General features: G+C 41.9%; 1 protein-coding gene across 5 annotated transcripts in view; it reads left to right on the forward strand.

Moving 5' to 3' along the window:
- Positions 1-19,278, forward strand: part of LOC134348459 (diacylglycerol kinase beta) — a 579,084-nt gene that overhangs the window by 550,714 nt on the left and 9,092 nt on the right. For all 5 annotated transcript variants that reach the window (XM_063051878.1, XM_063051881.1, XM_063051880.1 and 2 more), the window contains one exon: positions 18,446-18,566. In XM_063051878.1, coding sequence (XP_062907948.1) covers positions 18,446-18,566 — 121 coding nt within the window. The remainder of the gene's footprint in view (positions 1-18,445; positions 18,567-19,278) is intronic.

The raw sequence follows: 19,278 nt of genomic DNA on the forward strand, positions 1-19,278 counted from the left end.
AGCAAAAGCATGGATGAATGTGACTGTTTCCACTACACCACAGCTTTCAGGGCTTTGGAAGGATTGCACAGGGAAGCTTTGCCACTTCACAACCATTCAGCAAAAAGATCTTTTGACTAATTGAGTGAATGGTCTGGTCAGGGAAAAAAACACAATTGTGCCTACTCTCTCTCACCCCTCAGGTCCTGCTCTGCAGCGACTCGCTAAAGGAGCAAGAGGAGGGGGGATGCTTTATACATTGGATCAAATAGGTCAGTGAATACAATGGCAGTGTGTATGGAAAAGGGCCAGAATAGGGCTGTGAAGGATACACTATAACTATTTCTAAAAGGCCAGGAGCACCAAGGCCCCTCAAATAAACCACAGACTGCCCTTTCATTCTCTTTCTCCACAGTACACTCAGGTCCTGATTTTTCTGAGCACGCTGTGTTGCACGAAGCTCTATTGCTCAAATTCATAATGACTGATTTGTTCCAACAAAATACCTGCATGTGGTGGGGGTGGGGGTGGGGAGCTGTTCTGTACTTTGAAATGTACTTAGAATCTTTGAATCTCTCTCTCGCTCTCTTGCTCTCTCTCTCTTCACTGTGTCACCTCCAGCAGCACTACATCCTGTTTTTCATTCATGAATTCTTGGCAAACACGGCCATCAGCTGTTGATGCCCTGGGCTTGTTATGCCTTAGGTTGTTGCCACATAAGGAACCAAGATTCTACAAGATGCCAACAGCGTTACAAGGTTCCATTATGCAATTCGAACAAAGTATAAAAGCTGATTTCACAGGGAGTTTCATTGCATTTTAAAAGCAATCTGCATCAAGCAGTGCTAAGAGGATGCAAACTAGGTTTCTTCTTAAAAGTTAATGAATATACTAAGATTTAAACAGCTTGTAGAATTACTACTAAATACTATTGACTCTTTTTAGTATAGGCATGTTGTGAATAATTTTGCCTATGGTTACTTTGCCCCCAAATGTTTCTAGAACAAAAATACTGACAGTTCACTAGACGTATCCTGGGGGCAGATAAACCATAAACCAGTTCTTATTGTGGACGTCGACCTTTGCAGTTACAATTAACCAGTGTCCTGGATTAAAAAAGGAATTATCAAGCAGAGTTTGTGTTCCTGAATGAAATCCAAAGCTTCCCCTACTGTAGGTATGCATCTGTGGGCATTTGAGGAGGACAGGAACAGGCACAGTTGTAATGTCAGATAGGTTGCCAACACTGTGAAGTCTTCCAAGTAACAACCATTTGGCTGAATGACAAGAAATCCAAGAAATCTACCCCCACCATGAAAAGAGTAAATCTTCCTCAGAGCTGAGGGTGGGAAGGCAGAGGATGGTGCAATGGATAATGGCTTAAAGTAATATAAGATACTTTTTCCAAATTTAGCAAATTCTTCTTTTTATCAAGTTCTGAACATTGCATTAAAATACTTGACCATTTATTTCCTAAAAGAGTCAAGAAAATAAATATTTGCTTCCTGGCTAAGGCATTTAGTGTAACCTGAATGCGTGTCTTGTTTAGATTCCCAAGTGTGTCTCTGATACGCTGTTTGCAACAGCAGTTCAAGTGGTTTTAACTTTAACCACAAAATAACTGCAGCGTTCAACAAACACAGTATCACATGAGAATCCTGGTAATTGAAAAGCCTAACCTGCTTCTATTCCAGAGTTAGAATTGATTTCTGTCAATACACTTGCTATAATGCTTTTAACTTCAGTGGCCAGGGAGGGAGTGCTGCAAAATTTCTGGTGCTTTGGTGACTCGCTAATTGACTGAAAATAGTTGAATAAAATAAGACTATGTTGCGTCACTACGTGCCAGGAAGGAGAAAATTATTACACAAAAATTATAGCCACTCAGCCCAGCAACTATATGCTGCTATTTATCTCTTCTATTCCTCCTTCCTCCTGTACTTACCCAGATTCCTCTGAAATGCATTGCCTCGATTACTCCAATTGGTGCAGGGTGGTGATGCTTCTCCTGTATTCTTACTGCATTTATTTGAAGTTATCTTATACTCTTGATTGTAAACTTTGACGTTAACCTCCTCACCCTACCTCCGATCACACTAAACATCATATCTAAAATTGATTTATTCTTGAATGAGATGCAGATATAGAAGACAATCACCATCTGAGTGTTTGAAATTGTTAAAGATATTATGGTGCGAAAGAATGATTTGTTTTATTGGCCTCGCTAAACATTCCCCTCCCCTCAGGGTCTGTTAAAAGCTGCTTATTCATCATTTATGGGATGTTACTATGTGTAAGTTAGCCTATGCAACAAATAAAGAATGCTTGAAGTAATCCAGTACAGCCATTCTGTGTAATCCAACAAAACATCATTTACTTTAGTCAAATCCATCCTAACCCGCACCAATTATTTGTTCGAATGTACTCCCTTTTTTGTATTGTATGGTGTCTGCAAAATGAGACAGGTCACATTCAGATTTATTTATCATACTGTATGTACATCGAACATATGGTGCAGTGCGTTGTTTGCGTTAACAATAACACAGTTAACGTGTGCTGAGGGCAGCCTGCCAGCACTGCCACACGTTCTGGCGCCAACATTGAAACCACAATGCTCGGCAAATGCGGGTCATTGTCCACCTGGCAGCACAGCTTGTAGGCGTTTAAACTGGACTGGCATTTCCATGGCCACTGAGGGGATGCTGTATTGTTCTTGGTCCTTCAGTGCGGGTATAATACCTTCTCTTCCACGTCCACTCTTCATCATGTAGTGTTGGTGCTGTATCATGACATAGTGATGCTTTTGTGTTGGATAGCAAACGGAATGCAGTTCCAAACTCCCACCAATAAAGAGATTTAAATTATTGATCTTGTCCAATATTGCAAAATTGCCTTGAAATTATACTAACTAGGACACCAAAAGTTATTGACTTTCAATTTAAGCTCCCTAGACTCTAAATCATTTTGCAATAAAAGGCCAGCTTGAAAAAGTCACAAATAATTATCATCAACAAATCCCTTGTAGTACTAGAGGAAGCAACACATTGGACCACTGCTACACCACCATCTCAGACTTTGGTAAGTCTGATCACCTTGCTGTACTTCTACTCCCTGAGTATAGGCAGAGACTGAAGACTGCAGCACCTGTAGTAAGGACCAAGAAGGTTTAGGTAAGGGAAGCACAGGACTGGTTTGAATCGGTGGACTGGACCGTATTCGGGGATTCATCTTCAAATCTGGATGAGTATGCTGCAGTTGTTACCGACTTCATTAAAACCCGTGTGGATGACTGTGTACTTAAAAATCTTGCTATACATTCACAAACCAAAAGCCATGGATGAACCAGGAGGTTCGTCGTCTGCTAGATCTGAGGCATTTAAATTTGACGATCAAGACCTGTAGAAGAAAACCAAGTGTGACTTGCAGAGGGCTAGAGGGCTATTTCAAGAGCAAAGACACAATTCTGAGTGAGGTTAGAGGCGACATCAGCTGCATGTCAACTCTGACAGGGTTGGCAGGACATCACTTCCTACAAAGCAAAACCCAACTTCATGATTGGCAGCGATACTTCACTACCAGATGAGGTCAACACTTTTTATGCCCACTTTGAAAGGGAGAATATGTCTACAGCTGTGAGGATCTCTGTTATACCCAGTGACCTTGTGATCTCTGTCTCAGAGGCCAACATCAAATTGTCTTTCAGGGGGTGGGGGGGTGAACCCTCGCAAGGTGGCAGGCCCTGATGAGTACCTGGTAAGGCTCTGAAAACTTGTGCAGGCCAGTTGTGGGATGTATTCAAAGACATTTTCAACCTCTCACTGCTACAGTTGGAAGTTCCCACCAGCTTCAACAGGGTAACAATTATACCAGTGCCTAAGAAGTGTAGTGTGAGCTGCCTTAATAACTGTTGTCCAGTAGCACTCAGATCTATGGTGATGAAATGCTTTGAGAGGTTGGTCATGGCTAGAATCAGCTCCTGCCTCAGCAAGGACCTGGACCCACTGCAATTTTCCTTTCACCGCAATAGGTCAACGGCAGACGTAGGCTCAATGGCTCTCCATGCAGCCTTAGATCACCTTGGCAATTCAAATACCTATTCATGCTGTCCATTGACTATAGCTCAGTGTTTAACACCATCATTCCTACAATCCTGATCAAAAAGCTACAGAACCTGGGTCTCTGTACCTCCTTCTGCAATTGGATCCTGGATTTCCTAACTGGAAGACCATAATCTGTGCAGATTGGTAATCACATCTCCTTCTCGCTGACAATCAACACTGGCACACCTCAGGGATGTGTACTTAGCCCACTGCTCTATTCCCTCTATACCCATATCACTGCACAGCCCAAATGCCATCTATAAATATGCTGATGATACAATCATTGTTGGTAGAATCTCAGATGGAGACAAGAGGGCGTACAGGAGTGAGATATACCAACTAGTTGAGTGGTGTCGCAGCAACACTGCACTCAGCATCAGTAAAACCAAAGAGCTGATTGTGGACTTCAGAAAGGGGAGGACGAGGGAACACGAACCAGCCCTCACAGGGGCATCAGAAGTGGAGAGGGTGAGCAATTCCAAGTTCCTGGGTGTCAGTATCTCTGAGGATCTAACCTGGTCCCAGCATATCGATGCAGCTAGAAAGAAGGCAAGACAGTGGCTATATTTCACAAGGAGTTTGAGGAGATTTGGTTTGTCACCTAAAACACACAAAAACTTCTATAGATGTACCAAGAAGAGCATTCTGACAGGCTGCATCACTCTCTGGTATGGGGGGGGGGGGGGGAGAGGAGGCGGGGACTACTGAACAGGATCATAAGAAGCTACACAAAGTTGTAAAATTAGTCAGCTCCATCATGGGTGCTAGCCTTCAAGGTATTCAAGGAGCAGTACCTCTGAAAGCTGACATCCATTATTAAGGACCCTCATCAGCCAGGACATGCCCTCTTCTTATCAGTACTGTGGGGAAGGAGGTACAGAAGCCTGAAGGTACACACTCAGTGATTCAGGAACAGCTTCTTCGCTCTGCAACCGATTTCTAGATAGACATTGAACCCATAGATACTACCTCACTTTTATTCTGTTTGCACTATTTTTAATTTAACTAATTAATATAAATATATATACTTACTGTAATTGATTTTTTCTATATTAATCATGTGTTGCATTGTACTGCTGCTGCTAAGTTAACAAATTTCACGACATATGCTGATGATATTAAATCTGATTCTGATCTGGCAAAACACCAAATTCAATCCCAAACAGTGTGGATTTATCTAAACCATAACAATTCAGTTAGCTCAACTGGCTCAGTTCCACTGAGGTGAATAGCCAGCTGCTGTTTCTATTTATGATTTTTATAAAGTAATTTTATCTGGAAATTTAACACTCCGGACTTTAAGTGGGTACAGGATTAGATTTAACTGTGATTCCTTCTCGGGTTGAATAATATGTCAGTATCAGTCAGTGTTAAATTTGCATATAATGAAAGGCGACTGGCTGAGGTATGCAAAGACTTCCACATGCCTTATGACCCAGATTCTTTTGGGATTTGAGAAAGTTGACAACTGATGTTCTAAGCAACAGCACTTTTGCAAAAAGGTGACAGATAACACATACTGCTTGTTAAGATTCATGACTGTGAATCCAAGCAGAAGTTTTAAAGTGTGTGGAGATGTTGTGAACACTGTGGTGTGTAAGGGTGGACTTGTCTGGCTGGAGGGTATGGTGGTTTTGGACTAACAGGCTGAAGTTCTTGTCATATATCTAGTCATAACTACATATAGTACGTAACCTGCCTTCTCTTTCACCTCATCCAGATGATGTTACCAGTGGTGTGTATGGTTTGGATAAGGAAGGCAAATGCAATGTTAGCATTCATTTCAAGAGGACTGCGTAAAGCAAGGCTGTAATGCTGAGGCTTTATAAGGCTTTGGTCAGAGCACATTTGGAGTATTGTGAGCAGTTTTGGGTGTCATATCTAGGACAGGATGCGTTGACATTGGAGCGGGTCCAGAGGACGTTCATAAGAATGATCTCAGGAATGAAATAGTTAACGTATGAGGAGCGTTTGATGGCTTTGGGTCTGTACTCTTTAGAATTTAGTAGAATGAGGGGGATCTCATTGAAACCTGCCGAATATTGAAAGGCCTAGATAGAGTGGACGTGGAGAGGATGTTTCCAATAGTGGAAGAGTCTAGGACCAGAGAACAACCTCAGAATAGAAGGACATCCCTTTAGGAAAGAGGAGGATAGTGATAATGTGGAATTCAATGTCACAGACTGCTGTGGAGCACAAGTCATTGGGTATATTTAAAACGCAGGTTGATAAGTTCTTGATTAGTAAGGGCAACAAAGGCTAAGGTGAGAAGGAATTAAAAATGGGTTTGAGAATGACAGTGATTGTTTAGCAGAGAAGAATCGATAGGCCAAATAGTCTAATTCTGATCATATGTGTTATGGATTTTATCATGGAGGAAAGTTAACAACTGAGTTTTTAATCGGCGTTCTCAAGACAGAGTGACTGTATCCTTTTATAGAATACTGGGATTATTTGTGGTGGCAAACAAAGTCAATATATTTTACAAATGTTTTGTTTCCCAGTGCTGGGGAGCAAAAGGAGCAATCACTTCCCTTGAGAATGGAATTTATAATATGCTGCCAAGATGGCTTTTTGAGCAAGTGTATAGAAAGAAAGGAAGAGACAGCCCTGAATCTAATCTTAGAGAGTGGAGCCGTGCTAGTAGTTGATAGATTGACTGGTGAACGCTTTGGAGAGAGTGGCCATAAATTTCATGGACAGTGTAAGCATAGTACAGAAACTAATGTTCTGAACTGGAGGAAGACTGATTTCAGCATCATAAGAAAGTAGACTGGGGAGAAGTTACAAATTCACTCAAAGTGAAATAATGAGAGTACAGGGGGCACTGTGTGAGAGAGTGAAAGATGAAGACAGCTAGACTGTGGAACCCTAGATGTCGAGGGCTGGCTAAAGGTAAAGAAAGTATGATGGAGATACAGGAGTCCACAGATGCTGGAAAGCTGTGTGTTGCAAAAGGAAGTTTATGGCAGGAACGGACAACTCTCAGGCATGCTAGGAGCCACACTCACGTCCCCATCTACATCAACAGAGCTGTAGTGGAGCGTGTATCAAGCTTCAAATTCCTTGGTGTCTACATTTCCGAGGATCTCACCTGGTCCCTGAACTCCTCCATCCTGATCAAAAAGGCACAACAGCGCCTTTATTTCCTGCGGAGCATGAAGAAAGCTCACCTCTGCCCCAGGATACTGACTTACTTTTACCGCTGTACCATTGAGAGCATACTCACCAACTGCATCTCAGTGTGGTACGGCAATTGTCCTGTATCGGACCGCAAAGCACTCCAGCGTGTGGTGAAAAATGCCCAGCGGATTATCAGCACCCAATTGCCCACCATTTAGAACATCTACCACAAACACTGCCTGGGCAGGGTGAAAAGGATTATCAAGGATGCATCTCACCCTCACCATGGACTTTTTACTCTCCTCCCATCCGGTAGGCGCTACAGGAGCCTCCACTCCCGCACCAGCAGGCACAGGAAGAGCTTCTTCCCTGAGGTTGTGACCCTGCTGAACCTCTCATCACAGCAAAAGCAGTACTGCACCCATATTGTACTGTCTCAGTACTTTTATATTTGTGTGCTGTAGCACTTACTTTTTATTCGCAGTTATTTTGTAAGTAACACTATTCTTTGCATTTCTGGTCAGATGCTAACTGCATTTCATTGACTTTGTATCTGTACTCAGCACAATGACAATAAGGTTGAATCTAATCTAATCTAAACAGCGAAAAGTGTAGGTATTAATACTGGTTCATTTTTGTCACATGTGTAGATAACAGTGAAAAACTTGTGCTGCCATGCCATCCAGGTGAAAATGTAGGGACCAAGACAAAGTATGTGGAAGGCTATGACTTTGTCTTTAACAAGTGAGAAGTCTGTTCAAAAGTCTGATAACAGTGTGATAGAAGCTGTCCTTGAGTTTTGTGGTAGGTGCTTTCAAAATTTCGTATATCCTGCCCGACAAGAGAGGGAAGAAGAGAAAATGACCAGGGTGGAAGGGGCTCTTGATTATATTGGCTGATTTCCAAACATAGCAGGAAGTAGAGACTGAGTAAATGGAGGGAAGGTTGGTTTAAGTGATGGACTGGGCTGCATTTGCATCTCTGCTATTTTATCCAGTCTTGGGCAGAGCAGTTGCCATGCCAAGTCGTGATGTATCTGGACAGCAACACACATAAAAGTTGCTGGTGAACGCAGCAGGCCAGGCAGCATCTCTAGGAAGAGGTACAGTTGACGTTTCGGGCCGAGACCCTTCGTCAGGACTGGTATCTGGATAGGATGCTTTTTATGGTGCCTATGTAAAATTTGTTAATGTTCATTAGGGATGTACTGAATTTCTTTGGCCTAGTGACATTGGTTTGCTTTCTTGGATATAGATTCAATATGGTTGAATTTGTACTCAAATTATTGATATTTACGTCAAGGAACTTGAAGCTCTTGTACATCTTAGGGGTAAAGGAAATGCTGGGGACTACTGGCAAAGGAAATTGGGAGTGCTTGGGGAACGGCTTTCTAGGGTAAGATCCTGTTGTCAAACTTGATTGAATTTTTTGAAAAGATAGCAAAATGTATTGATAAGGGCAATGTGGTTGATGTGGTCTATGTGGACTTTAATAAGACCTTTGACAAGGTCCCTGACGAAGGGTCTCAGCCCGAAATGTCGTAATGTTTATTTATTTCTATAGATGCGGTCTTTCCCGCCGAGTTCCTCCAACATTGTGCGTGTGTTGCTCTGGATTTCCAGCTCCTGCAGACCTCCTGTGTTTGTGGTGATGGTTGAAAGCTGCTTTTGTGACTGGAAGCCTGCAAAGCAAGGGCATGAAGTATTTCTGGCCGACAAGATTAGGAAAAACCCTTAAGTGTATTTTTTTTAAAGTTTTTTAAGCAAGAGGGTAACTTGGAAAGGAGTAGGGCCTATTAGAGACCAAAATGTCAGTCCTCATGTGGAGCCAGAGGACTTAGATAAAGTCTTAAGTGAAAATGTTACATCTGCATTTACAGTGCCTATTAAAAGTATTCAGACCCCCTGATGCACTATCAATTACTCCAAAAGACTAGAAATAGAGTAAATACTGAAAAGCTTTTATTAACAGTAAATGGACCAACGTCCATGCTGAGTATCTGTCCTGGACTGAGGGAGGAGCAGTGACACAATCACCTTTATTCAGGGGTCTGTGGGAGGAGCCACAGGAGCAGTCAGCAGAGGGGCGTGTCCAGACAGGTAACTCAGTTACAACCTACATATATGGTTTACCACAACCCCACCCCTCCCCATTGGAAGTTTTCATGTTTTATTATTTTACAACATTGAATCACAGTGGATTTAATTTGTCTTTTTTAACACTAATCAACAGAAAAATACTCTTTTGTGTCAAAGTGGAAACAGTTCTCTGCAAAGTGATCTAAATTAATTACAAATGTAAAACACATAATAATTGATTGCATAAGTATTCACCCCCACCCCCTTTTAATATGACACACCAAATCATCGCTGGTGCAGCCAGTTGGTTTTAGAAGTCACATAATTAGCTAAATGGCGATCTGTTTTTGGAGACCTGTATGCATTCAAGGTATTTAAATTAATTGCAGTAAAATACATCTGTATCTGGAAGGTCCAACTGCTGGTGAGTCAGTATCCTGGCAAAAACTAAACCATGAAGACAAAAGGACACCCCAGAAGAAAGGAATGACGCAGTTAAAAAAAGTTTGGCAACCATATTAATTAAACCGAAAAAAAACTTTTCTGCCCTCATATAAAGCAAAAAAAAATTAAACCCAACAGATTAACTGCCTCCGATCAAGCAGAGATGATTTAATAGTGCGATTAAGATGTTGAAGGCAAGAGTTGATCCAGGTAACTCTGGGCTTCCGATGGAGAGTCGAAAAAACGGGAAGAGCCATCAAACAATCGAATCCTCAAACGTGCGGGATAAAGCAACACTGGTTTTAAATCCATCTTGTAGAATTCCGACATCGCAGATCCGTAACGGACACGTTGCTCACGAACCTGTTTACTAAAATCTTCCACCAATCGAAAGCGAAGATCCGTGAAATCAATGTAACCTTTAGGTTGAGCAAAGCGAAGCAACTCCTTGTCTTGAAAATAATGAAGTCGTAAAATCACATGCCGAGGTTTATCTGACTTAGGCGAATATAATGGGACTCTGTGAGCCCGATCCAATAGTGGTGGTTGATCAGGAAATAAGGTGGGAAATGAATCTTTTAAAAGTTGAGAGAAAAACTTTATAGGGTCATCAGATTCAGCAGCTTCACGAATACCAATAATTCGAATGTTCTGTCGTCGCATTCTGCATTGTAAGTCAGAATTTTTAAAGGTCAGAAAGTCAAGTTTTTTCTTCATTACAGTAATTGTTTCTTCCATTTTCCCCATCTTGAGTTCATTTTGTTGCGTGGATTTTTGGAGATTAGATATAGCAGTCTGATATTCCGTGATAGATGTTTTCATTTTATCAATTTCATCGATAATTTTCTGCAGTTTAGTTGAAATTTCCGCACGAATCAGATCCGATAGAGTAGTTGAAATTTCTGTACGGATCAGATCCGATATAGCTTGCATAGTTACCGCTGGTTCAATCGGAGGAGGGTCAGTAACTTTCGGTCTAACCGGAGGTTTGCCGTCTTTCCCGTTCTTAGACATAGCGGACCTTAAAAGCATCCAAATATATAATAGCAATCTACTGCAAGGTATTGTAAAAATCAGTGCCTTAAAAGTTAGCTTAAATGTAGCTGATCGTAGGACAAAGCTCAGAGGTAATGGAGCGAGTCAAGAACATGACTTCACTCCATGAGCTCTACCGGAGTCAGTATGTCAGTCAGTATCCTGGCAAAAACTAGACCATGAAGACAAAAGAACACTCCAAGCAACTCTGCAGAAGGGTTATTGAAAAGCACGTCAGGAGATGGATACTAGAAAATTTCCAAGTCACTGAGTATACCTTGGAGTACAGTTAGGTCAATCATTAAGAAGTGGAAAGAATATGGCACAGCTGTAGATCTGCCTAGAGCGGGCCATCGCCAAAAACTGAGTGACTGTGCAAGAAGGGGACTAGTAAGAGAGGCCACCAAGAGACCAATGACAACTCTGCAGGAATTCCAAGCTTCAGTGGCTGAGATGGGATAGACTGCGCATATAACAACTGTTGCCCGGGTGCTTCACCAGTTGCAGCTTTATGGGAGAGTGGCAAAGAGAAAGCCACTGTTGAAAAATACTGACATGAAATCTCAGCTAGAGTTTGCCAGAAGGCATGTGGGAGACTCTGAAGTGAGCTGGAAGAACGTTTTATGGTCTGATGAAACAAAAATTGAGCTTTTTGGCCATCAGACTAAACGCTATGCACATCAACAAAAACGCGCCATCCCTACAGTGAAGATTAGTGGTGGCTGCATCATGCTGTGGGGATGCTTCACTGCAGCAGGCCCTGGAAGGCTTGTGAAGGTAGAGGGTAAAATTAATGCAGCAAAATACAGGGAAGTTCTGGAGGAAAATTTGATGCAGTCTGCAAAGAGGAAGATTTGTTTTCCAGCAAGACAATGACCCCAAGCATAAAGCCAAAGCTATACAGGACAGGCTTAAAACAACAAAGTTAAAGTCCTGGAGTACCCTTGTCAGAGTCCAGATCTCAGTCCAATTGCAAATTTGTGGCTGGACTTGAAAAGGGCTTTTCACTCACAATCCTTATGCAATCTGACAGAGCTTGAGCAGTTTTGTAAAGAAGAATGGGGAAAAATTGCTATGCTCAGATATGCAAAGCTGATTAGAGACCTATCCACATAGACTCAAGGCTGTAATTGCTGCCAAGGGTGCATCTACTAAATACTGACTTGAAGGGGGTGAATACTTATGCAATCAATTTTGTGTTTCATATTTATAATTAAATTAGATCACTTTGTAGAGATCTGTTTTCACTTACCCCTGAAAGACTCTTTTTCTGTTGATCAGTGTCAAAAAAGCCAAATTATATCCACTGTGATTCAATGTTGTAAAACAATAAAACATGAAAACTTCCAGGGGTGAATACTTCTTATAGGCACTGTATGAAGGAACACTGTAGCTGGAGAATCCAATAAGCTTCCATAACATATTATTATGACAAAGGTCTTGGATGCCTTAGCTTGCTTAAAAGTGGAGAAACCTCCAAGCCCCAGGAAGAGGTACACGGGCCACAATGGGAGGCAAAGGAGGAACCTGCTGGGGCCCTAACAGAGCTTCTAAAATTTTCACTGGGCACAGACAAAGTGTTACTTGATGAGAGGACAACCAATGTGGCACTTTTATTCAACAAAGATAACTGAGAATCTTGGTAATTTATAGGCTCTTGCATCTAATGTCAGTGACAGAGAAGTCATTGGAAACAATTCTGAGCGGTGGGATTAGTACACTTGGAATTATTCAAACAGAGTTAGCATGGCTTTCTAGGGGAACATCCTGTCTGACAAGATGGAATTTTTTGAAAAGGTAACAAATGTATTGATGACAGCAACGTGGTTGATGTGATCTGTGTAAAATTTAATAAGGTCTTTGAGAAGATCGCACATGGGAGATTGGTCGAAAAGGGTCGAAGCCTATGATGGCCAGGACAAGTTGGCTAAATTGGATCCAAAACTGGTTTGGCAATAGGAAACAGAGGATGATGGTGAAAGGTTGTTTGTGTGATTGGAAGTCTGTGACCAGTGCTGGGACTCTTGCTATTTGGTAATGAAGGCAGGAGAGGCATTGTAAGTAAAGATGATGCAAAAATGACCAATGTTGATATCAAGGGGGATAGTCATGGGCTATGAAAGTGATCAGTTGGTAATATGGGCAGAGCAATGACAGATGGAATTTACTCTTGATAAGTGCAAGTTAACGCACTTTGGGAGGGCCAGTGGGGGGAGGATGTACCCACTGAATTGTCGGGAGTACTGAAGAAGAAGAGACCTTTGGTGTACAAGTCCAACGATCCCTGAAACAGGCAGCACAGACAGATAAGGTGAAGAAAGTGCATGTGTATTATTTGTCCTCATTAGTCAGGACATAGAATACAAGAACATATAGGTTATGGTAAACTTTTTACAGCTGTAAATTGTGTATAGTTCTGGTTGCCACACTACGCAGTAGGATGTGATGCAGAGGAAATTCACCAGCAAGATGCATTTCAATTAGGAGGAGAGGCTGGTTTTGCTTTTCTTGAATTGGAAGAATTGATAGAAGGGAAACAAAATTATGAGGGACATAGATAAAGTTGAGAGTAGGACATTTTTCCTGTAGCAGAAGTGTCTGGAGATAAAGGAAATGGGTTAACAATTGAGAGGATTAGAGGGGATCTGCAGAGGAATGTTTCCACCTAGAGTGTAGTTAGAATCTGGAACACGTTATCTGAGTGAGTGGCAGAGGTGCTCTCACAACACTTAAAGAATTATCCATATGACCACTTAAATCATCAAAGCACACAAGGTTATGGACCAAATTCTGATCGATGGGATTAGTATAGATAGGTATTTGATGGTCAGTATGGACATGGTGGGCAGTGCTGTATGACTATGAGAAGGATGTATTGACAGAGTGAGATGAAATTCATTCACATAGAGGGTTAACATTCTGACATGCACCCATCGTCTTGAATAATTCAGTGCAAAGTTCCAATTGGTTTAATATTGATGTAAATGTGCAGCATTCTTGCCTAAACACAAGAGATTTCCTCAAACTTTTTAGAACATAATTTCCTAGAACTTTAACATAGTACCAGGGATTCCTGAAAAATAGTTATCATGATCTAATTACATTATTTTGCAGGTAAGCAGAATGTATGCAGCTGTTTATTCAGCAAATATAATGAATTGATGGGATCAGTTAAAGTGCTGTCAAAGAGTGGCTGATTTCTCAGCTGGAAAGTACTTTCCCTGAGTTTTTATATCCTGAGTCCTTTTGCTACTACCAAATTTTCTAATTTTTTTAGAACATTTTGTAAATCAGTGTATTTTGACAAATCTTTTGTGTACTATGTAACCTTGACCTTAAATTTATCTTTTCCACAAAAGCAGCTTTGATAACTCTATATTTTCCATTGTCAGTCACAGTAGGATAAGACAGCTGAGTGGCATAGTGATTACATTATTGAACTAGCAGCTAGACCTCTGGTCAACTGATCTGGAGTTGTGTTGGTAACTGGGGAATTTTTATTCAACAAGATAAATAAATCTGGAATTTAAAAAAAAATCTGCTCTCTGGTAACAGTAACCATGAAACCACACTGGACTGCTGTCAAAAACGCGGTTCTTTTTGATTGGAACAAGGAATTATTGTGTTCTGTGTTTTACTGAGACGTGGCTTAGTCAGAGTACACCAGATACTGGTATCAGACCCAAAGGCTTCTCGATGCACAGGATGGACTGAACTGCTGATTTGGAAAAGGCAAAAGGTGGAGGTATATGTTTCATGGTAAACTCTCTGTGGTGCTCTGATGTGGCGGTTTTGTCATACTTGTGTTACCCCGACCTTGAACACTTAACGATTAAGTGTCAACCATTCTATTTACTAAGAGAGTTTTCCTCCATGATCCTGACCGCTGTTTATATACCACCAGCGGCCGACTATAACCAAGTGCTTGAGATACCGCATGATGCCGTCACCAAACAAGGAACAGTCCAACCTGATGCATTTCATATCGTAATCACAGATTTCAACCAGGCTTGTTTGAAGAAATCCCTGCCCAATTACCATCAGCATGTAACCTGCAGCACCAGAGGTCCCAACACACTAGACCAGAGCTATACTAAGATAAGGAATTCCATGCCCAGACCATATTTCAGAAAATCTGATCACTTGGCTGTCCTTCTCCGACCCGCATACAGACAGAGGCTGAAGTACAAGGCTCTAGAGACTAGGCAGCAAAGAGATGTCCATGGGAGGCCGAGGAGTGGTGATGGGACTGCATCGAGTCAGCGGACTGGGCCATGTTCAAGCACTCATCTGTGCATCTGAATGAATACACCATGGTTGTCACAGACTTTATTAAAACTCATAGATGAGTGTGTCCCCACAAAATCATTCAGAGTCTTCCCCAACTAGAAGCCCTGGATGAACCATGAGATCTGCAGTCTGCTGAGGGCCAGATCAGAGGCATTCAAGTCTGGTGACCCAGCAAGGTTCAAGAGGTCCAGGTCCAATCTGCGGAAAGCCACCTCAAGGGTGAAGTGGCATTTCCAGAATAAACTTGAATCAACGAAGGATGCTCGACAGCTGTAGCAGGGCTTGAATGCTATCACCACTTATAAAGGGAAATCAGGCTTTGCTTCCAGACGAGTTCAGTGCTTTCTGTGCTCACTTTGACCATCAGAACATGGAGAAACTATCACAAACTACGCCCCCCCCCCCCACCATTTCTCTGTGATTTCAGTCTCTGAGGCTGACATAAGAGCATCCTTCAGGAGGATGAATCAGTGGAAAACATCTGGCCCAGATGGGGTATTTGGCGAAATTCTAAAAACCTGTGCTGATTAATTGGCTGGAGTGTTCACTGAGAGCTTTAACCTCTCGCTTTGGCAGTCTGAGGTACTCACCTGCTACAAGCAGGCTTCAATTATACCAGTGCCTAAGAAGAACATGGTAACCTTCCTTGATGGCTTACATCCAGAATTTTGAGAGGTATAGTGATGAAACATATCAATACCTGCCCAAGAAGTGACTTGTATCTGCCTCAATTTACCTACGGGAACAACAGGTCCACAGCAGATGCCACCTCACCAGCTCTTCATTCAATCCTGGAGCATCTTGTCAGCAAAGTTGCATACATCTGGATACTCTTTATTGACTACAGTTGAGTATTCAATACTATCATCCCCCCAAAATTAATCAATAAGCTTAAAGATCTAGGCCTCCTTGTGCAATTGGATCCTTGGTTTCCTCATTTGCAGACCCCAGTCAGTTCAGATTGGCAACAACATCTCCACCACAATCTCCACAAGGCTGTGCCTAGCCCCTTGTTCTACTCACTTTACACTGTGTGGCTACGCACAGCTCCAAAGCCATCTTCAAGTTTGCTGACAATAGCACTGTCGTAGGCCAAATCAAAGGTGGTGATGAATTACCATATTGGAGGGAGATTGAAACTCTGGCTGAATGGTGCCACAACAAACTCTTACTCAATGTCTGCAAAGCAAAGGAGCTTATTATTGACTTCAGGAGAAGAAAACTGAAGGTCTATGAGCCAGTCTTCATTGGAGGATCCGAGCCGGAGAGGGCCAGCAACTTTAAATTCCTTCGTGTTAGTATTTCAGAGGACCTATCCTGGGTCCAGCAGGTAAGTTCGGTTATGAAGAAAGCATGACAGCACCTCTACTTCCTTAGAAGTTTGCAAAGATTTGGCATGACATCTTGTGTGGTGCGAAGTATATTGACTGGCTGCATCGCAACCTGGTATGGAAAAACCAATGCCCTTGAACAGAAAAAAGGTAGTGGATACAGCTCAGTCCATCACAGGTAAAACCCTCCCCACCATTGTGCATAACTACATAGAGCGTGGTCAAAGAAAAGCAGTACGGTATCCATCATCAGAGACCCCCCACCACCCAGATCATGCTCTTTTATCACTGCTGCCATCAGGAAGAAGATACAGGAGCCTCAGGACCCTCAACACCAGGTTCAGGAACAGTTATCACCCCTCAACCATCAGGCTCTTGAACCAAAGGGGATAACTTCAGTAAACTTCACTTGCCCCATCACTGAAATCATCCCACTATATATATATATATATATATATATATATATATACACACACATACATACATACATACATACATACATACACACACACATCTGAACAGTTTGTTGTGTTTTGCACACTGGTTATCCACTCTGTTGGTGTGGCCTTTCATGGATTCTATTAAGGTGATTGGATTTATACAGTATTTGGTGACATATATGTACTTTGATAACAAATTAACTTTGAACTTTTGAACTTTGATGTCTTTGAGGGAAGAGAATCTGCAATCTTTACCTGTTCTCGCCTATATACTATATGACTCCAACCCCATAGATACAACTAATTCTTCACTGGCTGATAATTCAAAGGCAATTATGGATAGCTAATAAATATTGGTATGGCCAGCTTTGACCATATCCCTCGAATAAACTAACAAATAAATAGATTCTACTTGTCCTCAGAGTAAAGCTGAGTTTCACAGAGGAGGGCAGTGAAACTTACAGCTTTAGTGAGCAGACAACAGGCTATTTTGTTACTGGAATTGACAAGAAAATAGAATTCCTTGAGATTTTCCAATTCCCTAACTACCAAAGTGCTTGTGCATTTTCCACTGGCACTGCAGTTCATTGCTCGTTAAACCAAGGCCAGGAATCAGTGTCTCCACTTAGGTACTTGAATGTAATATGTTAAGTCACAGTGCATGCTTAGATTTGTTAATAATTCTGTCCTTTTGACTCAGAAAACACAAGTGCATAAAATAAGAATTAAAGCAGAAAATGCCCGTTGGTAACCTACCTTCAGCCTCTCTCCACAGACGGTATTCCTGTCCTGAGTTCTTTAGCAGAGGAGGAGATTCTAAGCAACTTGACTGTGTCAGGTGTTTAACAGAGCAATGGAAAGTGTTCTGCACCCAACCACCCGTCACTCCGTGTTTCCTTTCAAGTAGATGCTGAAACTGTTTTATTCATCCTTCCAGGCAATGCATTCCAAGTACAGCAAAACAAGATGCTCCTCATCTTGATCCATAACTCCCACCGCCCCCCCCCCAAATTTATGGTATTTTCTCCAATTATCTCAAGTTTATGGCTTCTGATTACAACTCTCGTGTCAGTGGAAACAATTTCACCTGTATTTTTACTTTTAAGCTGGATACTTCAGGCTGAAACTTAATGATCCCACCAGTGTTGCCTTCTGCACAGCAGATGTGCGGGACAGAGAACATCACATCATCACACTGCAGTGCAACTGGCACAAGAGAAGAAGTGTTTTATGGTCATCTTTACTCACAGAAAGAACTTGATTTATTATTTCAAGATTTTATAAAATTGCTTTAGAGTTTAGAGTTTTTTTTTCAATCCATTTAACACAATTTTTAGGGTGGCAGGGCGGTCTGCCAATGGAGGTGTAAGTTGTTCCTTCCCTCCACTAGGTCACCCTTGGGCAAGGTGTAGCACCTGCCTCGCCCTCCCCAGTCAGGGTCACGTGAAGCCATGGGAGCAGGTGGTACACATCACAAGTCATACGACAGGGCACATAACTAACGAAGGTCTTAAAAACTTGTGATTGCTTATACGCAGCATGTGAAGAGAAGTGTGGTACTTCATTGTGACTGTCACAGTCATTGCCTTCAAATGGAGCTGACTTTTCCTTTCTATTTTGTTCAGACTTTAGTGATCAGCTGCTTGAGGTTGTTGGCCTTGAGGGTGCCATGGAGATGGGACAAATCTACACTGGACTGAAGAGTGCTGGGAAGCGACTGGCTCAGTGTGCTTGCGTCACCATCAGGTAGCTATCCAAACCTGCTCACTCATTACTTCGGCATTAAATCGGTCACGTACGCTGGAGTTTCTGTACGACTCAGTGGAAACTTCTACCCGAGGTACTTTGAATTATGGAATGAGGGTGCTGGGAAATTTCAATCTGGTTAATTAAATCTGTAATAAGCAGTTAGTACTGATCATGTGATCAGAAACTACTGGACTGTCATTAGAATTCATCATATTCACCAATAACCTTTGGGGAACATCTGATGTTCTTACTGATTTTTGACCAATTATAACGTGAGATCAAATTTTACCTGTTCTCTCAGTTATCTCATGCAAGTAGGAGGAGTAGTAATTAAACTGAACACCAGCATCAAGTTAGCCACACAGAATTACAAAGGTAAAGGTCCCCTCAGAAATATCTGAGATTGTGCATTTGCTTACTAGGACACAGGAGATTGTTATTCGCCCGTTGCTCCCAGCTGAACAACCTCATTGGTCCTGTTCCCTTTCTCATTACTTCCCTGTGTTCCTGGCTCAAATGCACACCATCTCCCCTTATACTTTCTTCACGATGATCCAAATAATTTTCCTACTTTGGAACACGGGAGGGAAGTGGAGCAGCTGACAGAACCACAGAAGCAGAATACATTCAATACTCAAGGTAAGGATCATCCAGGTTGGACCATTCTCAGACTCAGACTTTCAGTCAACATTCCTAAGCCAAGGTGGTG

This window comes from Mobula hypostoma, chromosome 6, assembly GCF_963921235.1.
Source record: "Mobula hypostoma chromosome 6, sMobHyp1.1, whole genome shotgun sequence".
NCBI classification, from domain to species: domain Eukaryota; kingdom Metazoa; phylum Chordata; class Chondrichthyes; order Myliobatiformes; family Myliobatidae; genus Mobula; species Mobula hypostoma.